This window comes from Globicephala melas, chromosome 18 (assembly GCF_963455315.2).
Source record: "Globicephala melas chromosome 18, mGloMel1.2, whole genome shotgun sequence".
NCBI lineage: Eukaryota > Metazoa > Chordata > Mammalia > Artiodactyla > Delphinidae > Globicephala > Globicephala melas.
Genome location: NC_083331.1, coordinates 18,790,504 through 18,812,330, shown reverse-complemented (window position 1 = coordinate 18,812,330; position 21,827 = coordinate 18,790,504). Strand labels below are relative to the sequence as shown.

Below are 21,827 nucleotides of genomic sequence, written 5' to 3'. Positions count from 1 at the left end.
CTGCACGGGCCTTTTAAATGGGATTGTGGCAATGTTGCCTGTGTGTCCAGTAAACAAATATGAAACGAGATGATGGATGGCTAAATAGAAGCCAAGGTGACAACAAACAGTCAAGGACCAGATGTCACAACTCCCAATGCTCTGACACTCCACGTGCACCCCAGAAATTAGATATATCTCTTGGGTGTATATTGACTAAGTTTAAATTTTTGCCACTTAGAGGGTAGGGGCTCTAAATAGAAAATAATTTAGAGGAAAATAAGGTTACTATTTCTAACACAGCTGGTTTTGTGAGCTAAAAATGAATCCATTACTTTTATTAATAGCATCCCCTAACCTCGTTTTGCTGTTGAGAAGCAGATCTGAGTGGGATGTGGGCCTCCACTGAACTAGCAAAAGAATAAAAGGTGTTTGGGGGAAGAAAAAAGGAAGTAGGAGAGGCATTGTGAAAGGATCCTCTTTCTAACTGGAAGAGAAGGAAGAAAGAATCAAGAGGAAGAAGAAAGAAGAGAAAATAGATGAATACCCAACATCTCTTTTGTTTTCATTAAGATATTCATACTGACTTCATGGGATTTCCTGTTTTTCTAGCATATTCAGGAAGGAGACTTTACCCTAGACCACTGAAATTGGAATTTTATCTGAGGTGAGAAAAAGAGAATGTTAGATTTGAAATCACAATCCAGGTTGAATTTCTGGCTTTGCCATTTAGTAGATGTGTGACCTTGGACAACCTCTTCAAACTTCAGGTTCAAATCAATCGTAAAAAGGGTTTAATAAAATACATACCACTGAATTATTGAGAGAATTGAGTCAATATACATGAAAGAGCTTTGTAAACGGTAAAAACTGCACCATGTGGGGTACCATTTTGTGGTGGAAATAACAAGGGGAACAAAGTGTACAGGTGTAGAAGGGACATGGGGGTGAAGGGTGCTATTTTGGAATTTCTGAACAGATAGTTCAACATGAAGAAGTCAGGCTTACTGGAAAAAAGTGTTCCAGAAGAGGAGAAAAAGGAGAGAAGGACTTAAATGGGCAGCAGAGGTAAACCCAGGTATCCTGACTTGAAGTTTAGTAATTACGTCAAACTCTGTTTACTTATGCGTACCTATCAGAGTCTCTTGGTCATTTACCTTAGAGATCTACTGACAGTGGGAGGGAAAAAGAAATCTTGTATAAAGCTCCAGAGCCATCAAAGATGGGGCAGGACTGGGGAAAGAGTATTCAAGAGAGATCCCTGGTAGTGGGGAGCCAATTGTGCATTTTGGAGAACAGCTATATTGAAGGAGATTCCCACAAATGTTTTATTTTGAAAAATACCAAACTTTTAGAAAAGTTGCAAAAATAGTACAATGAACACTGGTATACCCATTACGTGTATAGAGACAGAGAAGGAGTACATTTTTATAGATGTGTGTGTATTCACATTTTGTATATAGATAAGCAGATAAAAAGTACATAGAAAAATTTAAGTATATATATATATATATATATATATATATATATATATATATACATGTATACTTTTCTGACCATTTGAAAATTGTAGGTAGACATCATGAAACTTCACCACTAAATACTTCAGTATGTGTCTCCTAAGAACAAGGCCATTCTCCTGTGTGACCACAATATAATTATCCTACTCAGGAACTTAAACTTGATGCAATACAATATCTAATATTCTGTATATATTAAAATTTCCCCCATTGTTCCAGTAACATCCTTATAAATCTCCAGTTTAAAGGGGATTTAAAAATTGTTGAAAAAATGTGTTCAACATAAATGTCTTCTCCATTTTCCCTACAAAATCATCAAAAATAACTACATTTCTTGTTAATATTTTTATGCCAGTAATTTGTTTGGGGGAACTTGTAGATGTCTCATGTCCAGATTGCCAGGGGGTGAAAACAGAAACAGTAGCACCTGCCAGAGGAGAGGTTGGTTGAAGCTGGCTACAAGCGAAGTAACAATTTGGAGGAAAGGAACTTTGTAGAGACAGTAACAGATTTAAACCACTGTTCTGTTCCTGGCGTGCTGCCCCTTTCCTTCTGACCCTATGATTTAAACCTGTCCTCTAGTCTTTTGTATGGGATAAGTCTCTTACAGTGCTTGTTTCCCAGATCCTACCTACCGTGATATAAAAGCTTGTTCTCATGGTCTTTTTTGTAAAAAATAGATTTTATTTTTTAGTGCAGTTTTATACTTACAGAAAAATTGAGAAAATAGTACAGAGATATCCCATATATCTTCTCACCCTTACACACAATTTCTCTTATTATTAACATCTTACATTAGTATAGGACATTTCCTACAATTAATGAACCAATATTTTCTGATTATTAATAAAGTCCATATTTTATTTAGGCTTCCTTGGTTGTTGTTGTTGTTTTAATCTTTTCACCACGCTGCACAGCATGTGGGATCTTACTCCCTGACCCGGGATCGAACCTGCACCCCCTTCATTGGAAGGACAAGGTCTTAACCACTGGACTGCTAGGGAAGTCTCTAGACTTCCTTGGTTTTTAACCGAATGTCCTCCTGTTCCAAGATCCCATCCAGGATATGAAATTACATTTAGTTGTTATTTCTCCTTAGGCTCCTTAGACGATGCCAGATTTTCAGACTTTTCTTGTTTTTGATGTCCTTGACAGTTTTTCACTCCTAGGTCTTTTGATAATTTAATCTCCATACATTGCTGGGCACAGTGCCACAACAAATATTATTTTGAATTAAGTATTATCTCTGCTAATGGGTGAAAGTCAGATCTTGTTTGAAGTAACCACATGATAAGGATGATAAAGTTATTTCAGTAGCCTTGTTTGTGTATAGGTCATATTGTGACTACTTATTGATTAAATATGGGCTATAGAGTTCACAGCATTCATTGGGTGGAACAATCTTCTCTGGGTGGATTGAGTCCATGAAGCTCCAGGCACAAAGATCAACTGAGAGAGCAGAACCAATCAGAGGTGCCTTTTCCTCTGGAACCCTATGTTCTTACAGACTCCACATGGCAAATGGTCTATGCTTTTCTCTTTATCTTTACAAGCATCTTGGGATAATTTGGCTTGAGACATATGCACTAACATTTACCAAACAGGTATTTCCATTGTCCTTTGTTTTTTATTTTTTTCAAATTAAAGTACAATTTACATATAGTGATAAGCACAGCTCTTATGTGTACAGTTTAAAATGTTTTGACAAATGCATACACCTGCGTAATCCATCAAGCTAGGGAGCACGTTCATCACTGCAGAAGGTTATCTCGTGTCCTTTTCAAGTCAATGCCTGCCCTTGAATCCCCAGAGGCAGCTACTGGTTCAATTTCTTTCACCATAGATTAGGTTTGCCTGTTCTAGGACTTCACATAAATGGAATCATACAGTTTGTACCTCTTTTGTGTCTGGTTTCTTTAGCTTAGCATAATGTTTTTGAGATTCATTCATGTTCTGTGTCTATCAAAAGTTTATTCCATTTTATTGCTGAGTAGAATTCATTATATTGTATAAATATACCACAATTTCTTTATCTACTCTTGTATGGATGGAAATTTTTTTCCTGGTTTTTGGCTGTTATGAATGAAGTTGTTATGAATATTTATGTATGGGTCTTTTTTGTGGACTTATGTTTCTCAGGATTTTTTTTTGTTGGCCACACCGTGCGGCTTTCAGGATCTTAGTTCCCTGACCAGGGATTGAACCCAGGCCCCGGCAGTGAAAGCACCAAGTCCTAACCACTGGACCACCAGGGAACTCCCGACTAATGTTTCTCTTGAGTATGGAATATCTGGGTCACATGGTTGGTGTATGTTTAATGTTTTAAGAAATTGTCAAACCATCTCCCAAAGTGGTTGTACCATTTTATAGTCTGTATTAGTTATCTATTGTTGCTTAATAATATTGCTACAAACTTAACAGCCTAAAGCAACACACATTTATTATCTCCCTGTTTCCGTGAGTCAGGAACAACTTAGCTTATCCTTTGCAAGGCTGAAATCACGGTGTTGAACAAGACTGCTTTCTCATATGGAGGCTCACCTGGGAAAGGATCTGCTTCCAGATTCCTGTGGTTGTCAGCAGAATTCACGTCCTTTTGGATGTATCACCGAGGGCTCTAATTTCTTGCTGGCTGTTGGCTGGAGGTTGCCCTCAGCTTCTAGAGGCTACTTGTAGTTCCTTACCATGTGGGGTTCCTTAAATGGCCAGCTGCTTCCTCAAAGCCAGCAAAGGAGCAAGAGACCCCAGCAAGATGAGTGGTACAATCTTATAAAATGTAATCATGTAATCAAATACATTTAATCACGTACATCCCATCTCCTTTGCCACATTCTATTGCCATATTCTATTACAAGTTCCACCATATTCAAGGGGAGGGGAGCACATAGGGCATGAATACTAAGGGTCAGGGATCAAAGAGGGCCATCTTAAGAGCGTGTGTACCACATTCTCCCACCATAAATTGAATGAGAGTTTTGGTTGCTAAACATCCATACCATCATTTGGTGTTGCCATCTTTTTAATTTTAGGCACTTTATTTGTTGTAGAGTATGTCATTGTGGTTTTAATTTGCATTTCCCTAATGTCTAATGATACTAAACATTTCTCCATGTGCTACTGGCCACTCATATATCTTTCTTTGGGAAATGTCTTTTCATGTATTTTGCCCATTTAAAAAATTGGGTTGTTTGTCTTTTTATTATTGAGTTAGAGGAGTTCTTTATATATTCTGTTCATAAAGATTTTCACAAAGAGTACTGAAATGACTGAGTATTTATATGGAAAAAAATGGACCGTAACTCCTACATCACACTGTATATAAAAATTAACCTAACTGATATTTACAGACTATTACAGTCAACAACTGCAGAATATACATCTTTTCAAAGGCACATAGAACATTCACCAAGATAGACCACAGGTTGGGCCATAAAACAAGAGTGAATAAATCTCAAATGACTGAAATCAGACAGAGTATGTTTTTTGAGCTTAGCAGATTGAAATTAGAGATCAATACAAAAACTCTGGAAAATTCTCAATTATTTTTGTGTACTTGTTTTATCAATTCCTGTGAAAGAAGTACTATTATCGCTAACTATAATTAAGGATTTGTCTACTACTCCCTTTAGTTTTGTCAATTCTTGCATCATGAATTTGAAGCTATATTTGACATATGCATATTTAAAACTGTTGTATCTTCTTGAGTGATCCTTTTATCAATATGAAATGTCCTTCTCATCTCTGGTAAAACTCCTTGTTCTGAAGTCCACTTTCTTTTATATTAAAATAGGCACTCTAACTTTCTTATGATTAAAGTTTTCATGGCATGTTTATGTCCATCACTTCAACCTAGTTGTGTCTTCATATTTAAAGTAAATCTCTTGTAAAAAGCATATCACCATATCTTCCTTTTTTATCCAGCCTTACATTTGCTACTTTTTAATTAGAGTATATTTGTTTTTTAGTTATGCCTTTTTTTCATTTTTTGGAGATTGGTTGCTCTAGTGATTATAATATGCAACTCTGATGAACTCATATTATAAAACTTTACATATAATGTAAGAATCTCACAATGGTGATCGTATATATTTTAAAATTAAAAACTATAGTTTTTTCTTATTATAAAACACAATACATGGAATTGTACAAATCTAAACTTACTGTATAAAAATAAAGTGAATGAGGATAGAAAGCCCAGAGATAAACCCACACACCTACGGTCAACTAATCTATGACAATGGAGGCAAGGATATACAATGGAGAAAAGACAGTCTCTTCAGTAAGTGGTGCTGGGAAAACTGGACGGCAACATGTCAAAGAATGAAATTAGAACACTCCCTAACATCATACACAAAAATAAACTCAAAATGGATTAAAGACCTAAATGTAAGACTAGACACTATAAAACCCTTAGAGGAAAACATAAGAAGAACACTCTTTGACATAAATCACAGCAAGATCCTTTTTGACCCACCTCCTAGAGTCATGGAAATAAAAACAAAAAAACCAAATGGAACCTAATGAAACTTAAAAGCTTTTGCACAGCAAAGGAAACCACAAACAAGACAAAAAGACAACCATAAGAATGGGAGAAGATATTTGCAAACAAATCAGCGGACAAAGGATTAATCTCCAAAATATACAAATAGCTCATGCAGCTCAATATCAAAAAAAACCCAACACAATCAAAAAATGGGTGGAAGATCTAAATAGACATTTCTCCAAAGAAGACATACAGATGGTCAAGAGGCATGTGAAAAGCTGCTCAACATCACTAATTATTAGAGAAATGCAAATCAAAACTACAATGAGGTATCACCTCACATGTTAGAATGGGCATCATCAGAAAATCTGCAAACAATAAATGCTGGAGAGGGTGTAGAGAAAAGGGAACCCTCTTGCACTGTTGGTGGGAATGTAAATTGATATAGTCACTATGGAGAACAGTACGGAAGTTCTTTAAGAAACTAAAAATAGAATTACCACATGACCCAGCAATCCCACCACTGGGCATATACCTAGAGAAAACCATAATTCAAAAAGACACATGCACCCCAATGTTCATTGCAACACTATTTACAATAGCCAGGTCATGGAAGCAACATAAATGTCCATCAACAGACGAATGGATAAAGAAGATGTGTTACATGTATACAATGGAATATTGCTCAGCCATAAAAAGGAACAAAACTGGGTCATTTGTAGAGACATGGATGGACTTAGAGACTCTCATACAGAGTGAAGTAAGTCAGAAAGAGAAAAACAAGTATCGTATATCAACACGTATATGTGGAATCTAGAAAAATGGTACAGATAAACTGGTTTACAAGGCAGAAATAGAGACACAGATGTAGAGAACAAACGTATGGATAGCAAGGGGGGAAAAGGGGGTGGGTAGGATGAATTGGGAGATTGGGATTGACATATATACACTAATACGTATAAAATGGATAGCTAATAAGAACCTGCTGTATAAAAAAATAAATAAAATTAAATTAAAAAATAAAATAAAATACATAACTAATGAGAACCTGCTGTATAGCACAGGGAACTCCTGTACAGTAGAAACTAACACAACATTGTAAAACAAGTATACCCCAATAAAAATAATAATAATAATAAAGTGAATGAAGAGAAATAACCTCTGTCTGTACATTGTTGTTCATCCTTTGAGACCTTTTCCTACATGTATATGCACTTCATTGCTCCTTCTATGAACTTGACGTCAGTAGGTATTATATACAACTAATTGCTCAGTCTTATGAGAGCATCTTTCGAAAGACAATGTAAATGACTCTAATCTCAGAACAAAGTTCTGGGAAGAAGAAGATAAAGAATTTACCTGCTATATCCCCTTGTCAAACTTTTTCTTCTCAGACATTAAATCTCCCACATTTCTGGGTTGTGCATGTGTAGGTACTGCCTGGTCCTGCAGCATCTCATGCCTCACTGCCAAAAGAAAAACTCCAGGATAGGAGATGGGAGATATATCGTTTGGGTATAAGGTGAGCCACCGTTAGGTTGTGCTCATGTGAAGTCTGTTGCCATAGCAGTATACGCCACAGGAGTTGGTTGCCAGTGTTGCCTGGGACAAAACAAGTGGCTAATGGCCCTGCAGCCAGTGAGGCCAAGAGCATCTGACTTTAGTATAAGTGTTGCTGAAGCAAGCACAAGAGCATCCGAGTACATAAGCAGTGTTTGATAAAATACATCGCTTGCACCACTCATTTTCATTCATGCCTTCCCATTATATGCACCCCCATACTATAAGAAGGGCATCAGTTTTTGTGAGAAGCTCATGCCCTCGCTTCTTTCCTAAGGGGGAAGGAACAAGTCCATTTTGTCACAGAGTCCTATTCAAGATGGTGTCCAGCCACAATCTCTGAAAAGACTTACAGCAAGAAGGTTGAGTCAAGCTAAACCCCCTGCTGATAAAGATAACACCAAGGATGATAATCTTCATCTGTCTCTCCTCTACCCTTTTGTACCCTCATGTCAGTCAATCACTGGCTAAGGTTTGTTGGGGGTCGGGGAGTATAGATTTCATAGATGAGGCAACTCCTGTTTGGTTGAGGACAATTCTCAGTCAACACTCACGTTAGCTGGGGGATGAGTGTGCCAGTAGATTTAAGCAAAGCACTAACAGCATCCATCCACTACAAGGGGCTAATTCTATCTCCACTCTTGATTTCTTGCACCTTTATATTTTAGTTGTTGGGGGCCACAGCACCATATATTAGCTGTTGGTTTGTTGCTTATATTGTATTTTGTAGGGCAGTGCCCAACCATGCACTAAGTCTGGAGTGTTTTGTTATGCAACAAGATCTAACTAATACAGATGAGTCACACAGCAAGACCATAGGGTCCTGTGGTCGTGTGTTCATTGTTTCTCTTCTTTTGTCATAAAATGGATCCTTTGATCTGAGCCATTTTTGTGAGAGAAATCATGTCAATATATCAGGATTCCATAAATTCTTGAGTCGTGGTGCTGGCAGAGGCACTGAGGGCAAGGAAGGCAAATTCATAACCAGATTAGGTACTAGTCTGATAAGGAAATCACTGCCTCCTCTTAAGGTAGAACGGGTCCAATGTAATCAATCTGCCAACAAGTGGCTGACTGGTCTTCTCAAAGAGTAATGCCGTATCAATGGCTCGGTTTTGGTCTCTGCAAATAGCAAGTTGGGAATTCTAGCTAGATCAGAATTGGTGAGGAGTCCATATTTTTGGACCCATGCAAGACTTTCATCCTTGCCACCATGACCTCTCTATCATGGGATCTTTTTGCTAGCTGATGCCACAAGACCAGTCATCTTGTTCACCTGGTGCCTGAGAACCTCTTCTGTGATAGATGCTCTCGGGTGAAAATTAACATGAGACACAAAGATATAAACACCTTATCCTCACTCCCTTGGATCCATCCATATTCTGCTTTCCAGACCAAACTGTCCCTAACATTCTAATCATTTTTTTCCAGGTTCTGACCAAGTAGCCAAGCCATTCATCTCTGCCCAGAAGTTCATGTAGATCCGCATTTCAGGCCACTTCTTCCTCTTAAGAAGTAATCAGGTGTACTGCTCACAAGTCTGCCCAAGGGAGGATTTCTCATCATCACTGTACTTTGGGGCATTAAGCAGTGCATGTAAACTAGGTCCAAGATCTTTCCTCCTCCATCAGTTGGTCTTAGAGAGCCCCCTTAGGCCAAAGGACTGAACTGAGGGAGAGGTTTGAGATATAAGAGTTAGGATTATCTGTTCACATAACTTACTCATGCCTTGTTGGTCTCTGCTTGGGCCTGATCCTGAATGTAGCATATCCATTGTACCACAGATTGATGCTGTGCCTGCCAGACCTTATAATTCAGTGGATCATAATAAGCTCATGAGCTATTCCTACTGCTTAGGCATTTGGTCTCCCATTCAGTCTGCACTCAGTCTGCATTTGGGCCCAGGAGCAAAAACAGCTGATTTTTCAAATAGTAATTCTCTGTTGTAGAAGACATTGCCTTGCTCCAGAAACTTAGGGCTATAACTGATACTAGGGCTTTCCAGAGACACTATACATCACTTATTCACATACCACAAATACCTCTCATCCCACTGGATCTGCTAGATTATACAGCTCAAGTAGCAGGGCATCTTGCACTGCAGCCTGGACCTGATCTAGAGATGTCTCTGGGCACCCACTAGCAATTATAAGTCATCTGATAAATGGGTTGTAGTTATATTCCCAGAGACAGTATATGCCGCCCTCGAACTCCAAAGAGGTCCGTAAAGTGATGAGTCTTTCTCTTAATGGTAAGAGGTGAGAGGTGCAACAACTTGTTCTTTACATTAAAGGTGATATTCCTAGCATTCCCAGAACATTGGAATCCTAAAAACTTCATTGATGTGGCAAGCTCTTGGATTACCTTAGAGTCTATCTTGTGTTCTGCAACATGCATGTGTTTTACTAGGCCATTTAGACTGTGCTATTCAAAGTGCAGTCTACAGACTGGTGCTGGATGGTAAACTCTTGGTTACTGGCTCATGGTGAGATAAATTGAGAAATTTGAAAATCTAGGTTTAGAGTCTTTTATAGCAATTTGCCATGGCTGTGACCTCCAAGAACATGATCAGAAGACTCATCTTATTGAACAGGGTACAGATCATCTTCGTTACTGTCAAACTCATGTGGTGATTAGCATGTGCAGTAAGTTATGTACCGGGTAAGTTCAGCAATTTCCAAAAGTACTACTTCAAGCATATTGAAAACAAACAAACAAACGGTCCTTCACCACAGATAGCTTAAGAGGCATTGATCTAGATTACTTGCCCTTTCATGCTCACCAGGACAGAGGACAGAGTTAAAAGAGCTCTGAGGCTAGAAGGTAAATGTGTACTCCTATCCTTTCTATGCAAAGGCAAAGTGGTTTTGATTCTTCCTACTGATGGAACTCAGGAAAATCACATTTACCAAGTAATACCTCTATACCAAATGCCAAAGTCCATGTTGATCTGCTCTAGTGAAGACACCACATGAAGCATGGCAACTTCTAATGGGGCTATCAACTGGTCAAGTTTATGGTAGCCTACTGTCATCTGCCATGATCCCACTTTTGCAGGGGTCAGACAGAAGAATTGGTTGAATGAGGATATAATGGAAATCATCAACTCTCCATCCTTTAAATCTTTGATAGTGATGTAAGTCTTCACAATTCTTTCTAAGATACTGTCCTCCTTCTAAATTACTCTCCTGGCTTGGGGGTATAAGTGCCAGTTTCAGGGACCTCTACGTGGCCCATCCTAAATAATGGCTAGTACTCCACAGGTCAGGGAACCAATGTGAGGATTTTGCCACTTGTTAAGAGTTATCTGTCCTAATTATACATTCAGTGACTTAACCACAGAATGTGTTCATAGACCTACTGGACCTACTATAAGTTGGAGTTGAGCCAAAATTCCATTGGTCCCGATTCTAACTGGAGAATCAGGACGGTATCGTGTTAGCTCAGATGCTGTATCTAACAGTTCTTGAAGACTCTGGGCATTTCTTTTTTTCCAGGGCATAGTTACACTGGCAAATGGCTGCAAGTCCCTTTGGAGAGCCACTTGCTTCAGGAGTCACTGCATGATTTACAGGCAAGAGAAGAGATGATGTTTCTACCAGCCAGAGGGTTCAGGGCACTGGTGGGTTCGAGCTGGCTCCTATCAACTCTCAGGAGCCAATTGTGTGCATCTCTTCTCAACTCTGCTTAGAGACATTATGTTGGTAGTTTGAAATTGATTAAGTTGTGAGTGTTTATTCAAAAGAAATTAGCGAATGCTACAAATATGGCCCTTCCCTGCATCCCCCTCCTGAGAGCCAGTTGCTAAATTTTTTCCAGTGTCCCACAGGGGAGAATTGGGGGATTCAGTATTCTCAGGGTCACCCACTCAAATGTCCCATTCCTAGGTCTTAGCTCTCTTTTTCCTTTCAGGGACTAAATGTGGACATAGGAGACCCTTCAAGTCTATGCATTTAGTTGCTTTTTCAGCTCTGCTGCCCTTATAATCAGGTCCCAGGCCTGATTCTTAGTATAGTTTGCTTTAGGCTATAGGAAATCAGTCTTTTAAAACACTGCCAGGAGAGGCCCTCTCACTTGCTCAGGGTGCTTTAAGGTGACAGTTGGCTGCCCTGAGGTATCATTTTCCTTTGCAAGGTTTACAATTCCATCAACAGAATCCATTCTATCCTATTATCCCCATACTGTTCAAGCACCACAGCTATCACACGTTCCAGCGCCCCACTGTCTGTGTGCACTGCACCCCAATGGGCCACAGGTGGGAAGCTTAGTAATTATGATATCACTGTATGGTCCCACTTACCATGCCCTGGGTCTTTATCACCACAAAATCAGTGAGGAACTCAACTCCAATATCCCATCCCGATTGTCTGCAGGACACTCCTGATGCCGCATCTTTTAGCTTGGGTTCTCTAGAAAATAGAGCGTGAAGGCAATTTGAGAGAAACGGGAGTGAAAACAAAGGGGAGTGGGCAGGGAAGGTGGGGAAACTAATATAATAGTATAGTACTAAAGTAGCTACCCTTTGGTATCAAGCCCAACTGACTATTCAGTGTGGTGGGTACATGCCGGGCATGGGGGCACCCTAGTTAGCAGAACAGACATAGATCTACCCTCACAGACAGACCTGGCTTTATAGGCACGTGAGCCATGTAGTTCTATAACACTCCATGTTAGACGGGCCTTGTGCTTGGTTTAGTGTTCTGCTGTCACCATCTTGAAAGTCTCAATAATTTTTGAACAAGAGGCTCTGCATTTTCATTTCCACTGGGCCCCGCAAATTATGCTGTCTGATCCTGCTAGTATAAATTACAGTTTAGTAGGGAAATCAATCATATGCTCTCTCCTCATGAGTGTGAACTGATGGCATGGAGAGTAGGTCATTGTGGCAGGAGAACAGTACAAAGAGATGAAGAATAACAACATTCACATTGCCTGCTGTTGGATGGATGACAAGATAGATGAATGCAGCAGCAGGGACTCTTTTTTTTTTTTTTTGTCTTTTTCACTTTTTTCCCCTAAACTAATCATAAACCCTGAATAATTCAGGTAAATTGAGTAGGTCTCTGTTTCCTGAAACCAGAAAGAATCTAAGAACACACATATGGGAGGTGATTTAAATCATGGAAATGAAATAGAGCAAGAAGAGAAGAGAGTTGAAGATCTCCTAGGCCAGTGCTATCTTACACTATCTGTGAAGGAATGAACTTTCCTTTCTTTTAATTTCCAATTTTTCATGAAAAATAAACTTTCGGAAAATAACATTTTGAAAAGTACTAGAAAAATCAAATGAAAACAAAAAAGGCATACCAAACACAAGCTCACGCTTTAAGTATTTTAAACAGACAAAAATTACATTTCAAAAAACAGAATTAAAACAAAAAATAACATAGAATAAAAGAAAAAGGTACAGAAACTGCACTTTGTTCACTGAAAGTGTACATGTAGGTGATTAATATAGAGAATTGCTAATACACCCTTAATTTCCTATCATTCCATGGTCATAACAACTAAACAAAAGGTTGGTACTGAATTGGCAATTTCTCATATTAAATACTATGAGAGTATTTAATATTTTAAGTTTGTCAATATTTAAAGTTTTTAACATGACAAATGAATGTGCTTCTTGCTTGTTAAATCCTCTAATCTAGGTTGGATTGCTGACAATGCCACTAGCAGGAGGTAATGTATATCTAAACTGTTTCTATGTTGTATTTGAGAACACTAATAGCAGAGAAATCAGTCTCTCAAAGGTATGTTTAAGGGAATGGAAGAAGAGATTTTATTTCATTTATTTATTTCTTTATTTATTTTGGCCATGCGGCTTGCGGGATCTTAGTTCCCCGACCAGGGATTGAACCCGGGCCCCAGCAGTGAGAGTGCCGAGTCCTAACCACTGGACCGCCAGGGAATTCCCTGCAAGAAGAGATTTTGAAACAATTTCAGCAAGCTCAGATATTCACTTTTAATTTTTATCTCAAATGAAGCAAACGATGCTTTATTTTCAAAATTCATCTTCAATTCTTCATCAGTAGCCCATTCCAAAGACTTATCCTATTAAGTTATAGTTACATTTAAATTATCTTTCAATGAAAGAAATAGATTCTGGATCCATGAATTCCCTATGTGTGTTTATTTTCATGGAAAATAAAAATTCAAAATGTTTTATCACATTCATAGTTAGTTTCTTTATATTTTATATGTAAATGCCATTGAAATTTGATGGCTTTATTGCTTCATTAGTCAGTTCATGATTTTAGTACTTTACTATGAGTTATGGCTGTGAGCTCAGTAGATGGAGGATTATTTCTGAGTAAAATTCGTACAAACACTCAGATCTTTAACTCTTGGAATCACTTCTCTGGTTATTATTTGGTTTACTACTACTATTACTAACCCACTACTGATGTGTCTTTTCTTGATGAAACAGGACAGTGAGGCTTATTTCACCACCTACAATTTAGGGTTAAAAACAAATGACACAAATTTTACTTCCCAAGTTTGGCTATGAATTTCAAAAAACGGGCTTGATTAAAAATTAAAATGACTGTAAAAATAACAAGTTATAAAAGTAAATAAATATTTACATTTTCAAGATTTGTATTCACTTTTGGGTTACAGTTGACAAACTAACCTTAAAAATTTCACTCCTTCACTAATGTGGTCCTACGGCACATGACAAGGACACAATCATGCCACTGACCTGCAACTCACCACGCGGGTTGGAGAACATCTGAACCACTCTATACTCCGTTTAATGAGGGGTGTCCAATGATCACATGCTTGGATATTGCTTAAATGTGAAACTCCTATAAATGCTGCTAAGCATTTACTCTTAACCTCTGTACTTATCTCCTTGTGGACTAAACACGAGCAGTTTACAGACTGGCACTGGTCCAAGGACCACACTTTGAATAGCACTGCTGGGAGAACTAGTGGAGGAGCTTATGAAGTAACAGAAGAGAGGGGGTGAACAAGGAGATCACCCTTGGATTTGTGGAAGACTAGGGAAGTTTTAAGAAAGAGGAAGTGGTTAACTGTGTTAACTACAAGAAAGGTCAAGTAGGTCGAGGACCTAAAAGAAGCCATGAGTTGACAATTAGGACACTGGTGACCTTTGAAAGAGTGGTTTCAGTGGAGTGCTGGTGGTGACAGTCAAAGAGAGGCAGGCTGAGGAGTTGGGAGAGTGAGAGCACAAATGGGGACTACCCTTTCAAGAAGCTAGATGGGAAAGAAACGGAAACAGTGTGGTAGCTTACAAAAAAAGTCGAAGGAAGACTTCTTAGACTAGGGGAGACTAAAAAAAAATTCTGATATCATTGAAGGGGCCTCATACTGAAGAGAGTTCTATCTCCAGGTATAAAATCTAAGAAGACTTTTTTTTTCTGTCTTACAGTAATCTTACAAGTACTATGCAGGTAGAGGAAGATCAGGGGAAACTTCTTTGAAGAATCTGCAGAATTTCTAACACTTCTTTGGTGGTGCAACAGAAAGCTGTGGGGGAATATAAGGATGTTGATTGACTCAGTTCCCTCTGAGTTTGGTATGAGGACTTTATAGTAGGGAACATAGTTAAAGTAATCCATGGTAAAAATACACATCCTTTTATAAATTGAGAAATCTCTCTTGAGCTATCATAATTATAGTAAACCCAGGTGTCGATAAGTTGGGTTTAACAAAGCAAGTCATATCTCTATATGAAGAGAGTTTACTTCAGTTCCTAGAACTTTCCTCTGCTTTCCTTCCCTCCCCAGTTTTAGCAAACAAGCAGTTACTGTGTGCCCAACACCATGCTAGGTACTAAGGGCAACCTCAATGATGGCTGTCTATCCTGAAGGGGTTCACTGGAGCAATATTATCAGTTATGATGCTTTTTGGTGGAAACAACTGAAAACCCCAGCTCTGTTAAGGTCAGCTGCAGGGTTGGTCAAATCAGAGGCTCAGTTATGTCACCAAGGACCCAGATTTTCTGATTTTCCTACTGTGCCATCCTTAGTATTTCTGCCTCATCCTCAGGTCAGCTTGTCTTAAGTCACAATGGCTGCAGCAACTGCAAGTGTCACATCCTCCAAATAGTTAAGGGGTAGAAGAACTATGTCATCCTTGTATCTCTTTTCAGCAGGCTCCCAGCAGCCTCTCTTTGATCCTGCAAAGACCAAAACTGGATCCTGTGCTCCTGACTACCCTAATCCTGGGCAAGGTGAGTGGAATTACCACTGTGATGGTATGTGCTCTCTGTAGCCGGGCCTGGGCATGGACCCTACCACCAGATAAATTTTAGTCCCCGAGAGAGGGTTTCTGAACTTAGGCAGAACCAGCTGTTGAGCAGGCCAATGATTGCCACCCCTTTTTCACATTCTGGCATATACCATGGCATACACAGAAAGTGATAATCCATTGTACGACACACAGGGATAAACCCAAGAGCTACGACTTGCCTGGGGCTGCTGCCTCAGCCTTGCTCAGCTGTTCCAAGGATGGGGGGGGGGGGTTCACACCGGAGCACAGCTGTATTTTATTCACAGCACCTCAGTTGAGAGGCTCTGAACCGGCAACCCACAGCATCTGCCAATGAGAGAAAAACATGTGCTCAAACTAGGCAATCTATTATTATAAGCAAGTACCAAGAGACAAGAGACAGTTTCTAAGCCAATGCTTGATGGTGGTAGTTCCAGCAAGCTCTTCTCTGATGTCTTTGTGCCTTTGCACATGCCGTTTCCCTCTCTTGGTGTTTTCTTTAACACGATGTAATGGATAAGTGGAGTCAAATATACCTGGGTTCAAATCCTCTACCACCTGTAAACCCATTTAACATTGTTCAAAATAAAGTAACGTCTGTCAAGGGCCACTATCAAGTCTCTTTCAGACACTCAAGGACTGGAAAATTACTGAAGACAACAAGTCTATTCTCAGAAAAAACACATCCTATAGAAGCACAGCCAGCCTGGTGACAACTGCGGACCAGAATAGGTATCAACCCATCCCCTCTTTCTTGCATCTTGCCCTTTAAGACTCAGTAAAAGACTCAAACGCCCACCCTTCAGGGCCAACGCCACTCTATGCTTTTGGCCCCTTTCCTCCCTAGGAAAGAGGATAAAAACTAACTTTTCTTCCCCTGTTAATATTTCGGTCAATTCTTTCACAACACGCGTCGGCTCACCTAACATCACCCATCAGCTCTGTAATATTGGTTAAATTAACTCCTCCGAGCCTGTTTTCCCAGCTGGAAAGTGTAATAGGACTACGACTCATTTTAAAGGGTTGTTTCTGAGTATTAAGTAGGACAATTATGTAAAGTGGCCAGAACAGTCCCTTGTACACAAAGTCCTCCTTAAATGTTAGGTCCGTCGGGCAAACTTCTACTCAAATGCCACTGCTCCTCTGAAGCTGTCCCTTATACATTTCGAGGGTGCTTCCTGATTTTACACCCCTGTTAAATCATTTAGCACCCTGTCATCAGTTCTTTGCCCAACCCCTTCCCCAAAAGAACTCTAAAAGGCCAGTCACTGTCCCATACTTGGTCTCTCCTAAGGGTTGGCAAAATTCAGCTCCTGAGAGGTGTTCCAGAAGTTTTTGTTTTTGTTTCGGACGACTTCGCTTAACGGATTGGGCGGTAGGACTGCGGGCGAGAAGGAGGGCACCGCCCACGGAGCAGAGGGGCGTGCCCGCCCCGGGTGCGCTCGCCAGATACTCCCGGCGGGGCCTCCGCCGTAGCTCCGGATCCACCCGCAGATAGTGATGGGGCCTGCGCTCGCCCACCAGGCTGGGTAGCGTCCCGTTACCGGAACCCACGCCTGGAAGGGCGAGTTTCGGGAAGAGACAGGTTCAGGCGGCTGCGGCTGCCTCTGGGCGGGCGCCTGGGCCCAGGCCACGGCTCCCCTCCCGACCGCGCCCCCGCCCCGCGCATCGCCCGGCACCCCGGTGCCCTCCCGACGCCGGCGGGCCCGGGAGCCTCGCGGACGTGACGCCGCTGGCGGAAGTGACGTTTTCCCGCGGTTGGACGCGGCGCTCGGTTGCCGGGCGGGGGAGGGCTCGTCCGGTTTTTCTCAGGGGACGTTCAAATTATTTTTGTAACGGGAGTCGGCAGAGGACGGGGCGTGCCCGACGTGCGCGCGTCCTCCCTCCCCGGCCGTCCTCCAGCGTCCGCCGGCGCCTGCCCTGCGAGGGCGTCATGCCGCCCAAAACCCCCCGTAGAGCAGCAGCCGCCGCTGCCGCCGCGGAGCCCCCGCCGCCTCCCCCGCCGCCTCCTCCTGAGGAGGACCCCGAGCAGGATAGCGGCCCCGAGGACCTGCCTCTGGCCAGGTGAGCGAGCCGAGCCGCCGCCGCCGGCGGCGCGCAGGAAGGGCGCCCGGAGGGTGCGTCGGCGGGCGCCGCGGCGTCTAGGCGGGGGCGCGTCTCCGCCGGGGACCGGGTCCCGGCAGGAGTAGGGACTCTCCCGGTGCCCCACCGCCGCGGAGCGCCCGGAGGAGGCTGACAGGAGTCTGGGTTCGGGAGCGAGGAGAGGGCGGCCGGGAGGGGTCTCGGCTCCAGCTTGACAGGTGTCGGGCGGGTGGGGCTCGGGTCGCTGAGCGAAGTGACAGGTGCCGCCTTTCCTCCGCGAGACTGGAGTCTCGCAGGCGGCGGGTGATTTCGAGACCCCATCAAATGCAAAACGGAAAAAAAAAAAAAAAACACTGGTGCCTGTTGGAGAGGTTTTTCTCATGTTGAGGTTTGTAGTCCTCCGGTGGTCATTTGATTTTCTGTTTTGGTCTCCTGCGATGCAGCAGTTGGAAAGTATTTTCCTCTGGGCGTGCAGCTGCATCTGAAGCCCAGTCCTGGGAGAGGCCAGCCAGAAAAGCCTTGGACGCTGCTGCAGAGATGCCATCGGACGTGAAGCGCAGGGTCCTGGGTGTCAGTTGCCCCCAGGAAACTCGGCTGAGGTGCTTTATGGCGTTCCCTTAGAAGAGTGCTTTCAGTACGTGAGGATTCACAGCCATCGGTAGTGACCGGTGGAACATAACTCTTTAGAGGAACTGGTGCATGGGCAAAAATATTGTGAGACATTTAGCCCAAGAGCTTGAAAGTTTCTAAACTTTTTCTTTTTTCTCGTTGCATAAAACTCTTCTTTCATGTTAGTCTGCTTCGGCGTGCCTCATTATTTCTTCCATTTTGCGTTTTGGCTTTGAGCCAGCGAGGATCCTGGTGTCCTCCTTTTTTGTTTTGTTTGTTTGAGTACAAAATTAGTGTTTTTGTGCTCATATGGAATTATTTTTTTTTCTCCTAAGTGGATTCTAAATTTAAGCAAGTCCATGATAATGCAGCAGAATATGACAAGGAGATATATATTGCAGCAGCTTATTTTTCTTGATTGTGATGCTTTATGGTTAGAACCCAAGATTGAACGAATACAGTTGTCATTATTATTGTCAGCACTAGCCCTACTTTGAGACTACACATTAGTTTCAAGGGAATGGGACACCTTTCTGTCCCTCAGTACTCCCTCCTGCAGTTCTAGTCTATCAGCAAGTCCTATTTCTCTTATCTCCCCAGACACTAACAGAATTCGGGACAAATTGTTAAAGATTGGAATGGGCTTTGGAAATGGCTTGTGAAAAGCTATTCGAAATGCATATATTTAGACTGTCTTATGTATTAATTAAAAATCATTCTCGCTAGTTTAAAAAAAAAAAAAAGCCCAGGGATGTTCTGGGAGAAGACATTCGTTTCTGATTAGACTGATATATACAGTACTTTCCAGTTTCCCTTTGTAAAGTGCAGTGAAGTCTACTGTAAAGAACCCCATGTTATCCACAGAGCTTGGAAGCATTCTTGATTATTGTAGGGTAACCAGAAATATTGAAGTTCTGGCCATCACCTGGGAAAAGAGACTTTCTTTCTTTTATTTTGCAAAACTGTATTTTATATACCTTTAAATGATGGAACTATCAAAAATTCTCCTGTAAGTCAAAACCATGCAGTCTGTTCTTGATTATCCTTACCCATAAAATGTTTCCTTAGCATGGGCTATCAAACTCTACAGGTTAACTACTTAACAACGATAGAACCACTGCCTGGCAATCTGAAGCCGAGAAACTTACTTGGGATGGATTCAGGGCCCAGTCCAACTGCATTTCCAGTGACAGAGCCCATGTCTACTTTGAGAGTTGAGGTCTTCCTGCTACTGTATTATCTCTGGCTTAAGTGATACAGTTGTAAGGGAAACCATCACTAGGAACAACATACCATCTTCATTTTTGAGATAACCAAAAGGTAATTATGTTTTGAAGTAGGGTTGGCAGTCTGGAATAGTGGTCAGGGGCATGGATTATAGAGTTAGGTTATTGGGTTTATATCAGGGTTTCCCATTTACTGGCTGTGATCTCAGGTGAGTACTTTTAACTTTTCTGATTTGGTACTTATCTGTAAAACAAGGATAATAAGAGTACTTACCTAATAGGGCTGATGTGGGGTTCCGTCTACCTTCATCCAGGGTACTTTGTATGGGGCCATAGCAAATACTAAAAAACTGTAAGCTATGCCTCGTACTACTATTATTATTATTAGATGTCAAATAGACGTTAAGTGAATGAAAAAGAATTAGGCAAGAAGAATTTTTTGACTGCTTGTCTTGGTTAAGAAAGATCAAGAAGAAAAGGCTGAATTTGGTCATCATGTAAGAAATACTAGTAGGTAGATTAAATGAAACATTGATTGTATTTTAGCAAAGTTACTGATATTGAATTGATTTTGTAATATTATCTAAGGCTTTCCTCTTGGCTAGTATCATCCCAGCTTTCCCAAACAGTTTTAGCTATTGTACTTACTTTCCTTCACAAGGCTATTTTGCTGCTCTAAAGTATGTGATTCACCAGACCAGCAGACATTTTTCGCTGTGTGGTATTCTTGTTTTGGAAAGATCGAAGAAGATAAACATATATTTAAATTCTAAGTGTAATTTTTTTCAAAGATAAACAAGATCCTAAAGTATTTAGTGATGCTTTCTTTCAGGATAGTGCTATTATATGCAAAATATTGAAACAAATATTTAATTAATTTGATTGTAAGTATGTGCCTATTACATGTATATTTTCATTCGGTAGGCTTGAGTTTGAAGAAACTGAAGAACCTGATTTTACTGCATTATGTCAGAAATTAAGGATACCAGATCATGTCAGAGAAAGAGCTTGGTTAACTTGGGAGAAAGTTTCATCTGTGGATGGAGTCTTGGTAAGGATTGTCTTAAAATTTTTTGAAAACATTTTTCTAATTTTAAAAATAATTTTAATCACTGTAGAAAATTTAGAAAATGGAAAATATAAAGCAAAGCTAGTAACAATTCTATTACCCAGGGGCAATTTACTTCTGATAACATTAAAAATTAAAAAGAACCCAAAACTCTCCATGTAGGCCCCCCACCAAAGTATTTTAAAGCAAATTTTAGGTATCATATTTTACTCATAAATACTTCTGTCTGCTATAAAGACTTTTTAAAAAACAAAAAATGCCTCATAAAATAATTTTATACCTCATAAAATAATTTTTTATATCTTATAAAATAATTTTTAGTATCTCATAATAGTGTTCAAATTTCCTGATTGCCTTAGAATTCAGGATATTTGGTAATATTTTGAAATATTTCTTCCATTTTTTCTTTGCATCTGTATGTGTATACCACCAGCAAATAATTATTGATGCTTTATATGTGCTGGGGAATATTATAAACACTTTTCAAAGAACCCATTTGACAATCCGTTAAGATGTGAAATATAAAATCTTTATTTTACATGTAAAATGTAAAACCTTCATTTTATAGATGAAGACACTGAAGTAGAGCAAGGTTAAGTAACTTAACCAAGGACCCTGACTAATAAGATCTAAAGCATACTGTATATAACTACATGTATGATCCCATACATGTAGTTATATGTAGGTACATGTAGTTACATATAGGTTTGTATCTTGTTTAAAAAATTTTTTTCTTAACATATGAGCATTTTCTTATGTTATTAAATATTTTTTGATATTTGATAATGTAGTTTCCAGTGGTAGTGTAATATTTTATTCATTATATGTATTTTAATTTGTTAACTCTTACTGTTATATGACATTTTTTCCTCCAACTTTGGAGCTGTAAAATAATGTGATTAAACATCCTTATTCGTAAGAGTGATGCCTGGCAGAAAGTAAGTCTGTGATAACTTGTTAAATAAATTCATGAACCAATCTCTGATTATTAGAATACATTCTTACAAGTTGAATTACTGAGTCAAAAGCTATGAACATGTATAAAACTCTTGGTAATTATTGCT

General features: G+C 40.2%; 1 protein-coding gene and 1 long non-coding RNA gene across 8 annotated transcripts in view; one reads left to right on the top strand and one right to left on the bottom strand.

The window, feature by feature from the left end:
• Window positions 1-17,473, bottom strand: part of LOC115866635 (uncharacterized) — an 85,950-nt gene extending 68,477 nt beyond the window's left edge. The window contains exons 1-5 of one of the 4 annotated variants that reach the window (XR_009559795.2): window positions 17,057-17,473; window positions 15,978-16,104; window positions 11,843-11,951; window positions 7,342-7,448; window positions 4,041-4,215 (exon numbers count right to left, since the gene is read on the bottom strand). This is a non-coding gene — a long non-coding RNA (uncharacterized lncRNA). Of the gene's footprint in view, window positions 1-2,107; window positions 4,216-7,341; window positions 7,449-11,842; window positions 11,952-15,977; window positions 16,105-17,056 lie in introns of those variants that run through there. The other 3 variants (XR_009559794.2, XR_011376899.1, XR_011376900.1) reach the window with 3 other exon arrangements.
• Window positions 17,474-17,522: 49 nt separating this feature from the next.
• The window catches only part of RB1 (RB transcriptional corepressor 1), a 134,990-nt gene continuing 130,685 nt past the window's right edge, over window positions 17,523-21,827 (top strand). For 2 of the 4 annotated variants that reach the window (XM_070044083.1, XM_030882280.2), the window contains exons 1-2: window positions 17,523-17,841; window positions 20,619-20,745. In XM_070044083.1, the coding sequence (XP_069900184.1) occupies window positions 17,711-17,841; window positions 20,619-20,745 (258 nt within the window). In that variant the 5' untranslated portion in view covers window positions 17,523-17,710. The remainder of the gene's footprint in view (window positions 17,842-20,618; window positions 20,746-21,827) is intronic. The other 2 variants (XM_060288116.2, XM_030882282.3) reach the window with 2 other exon arrangements.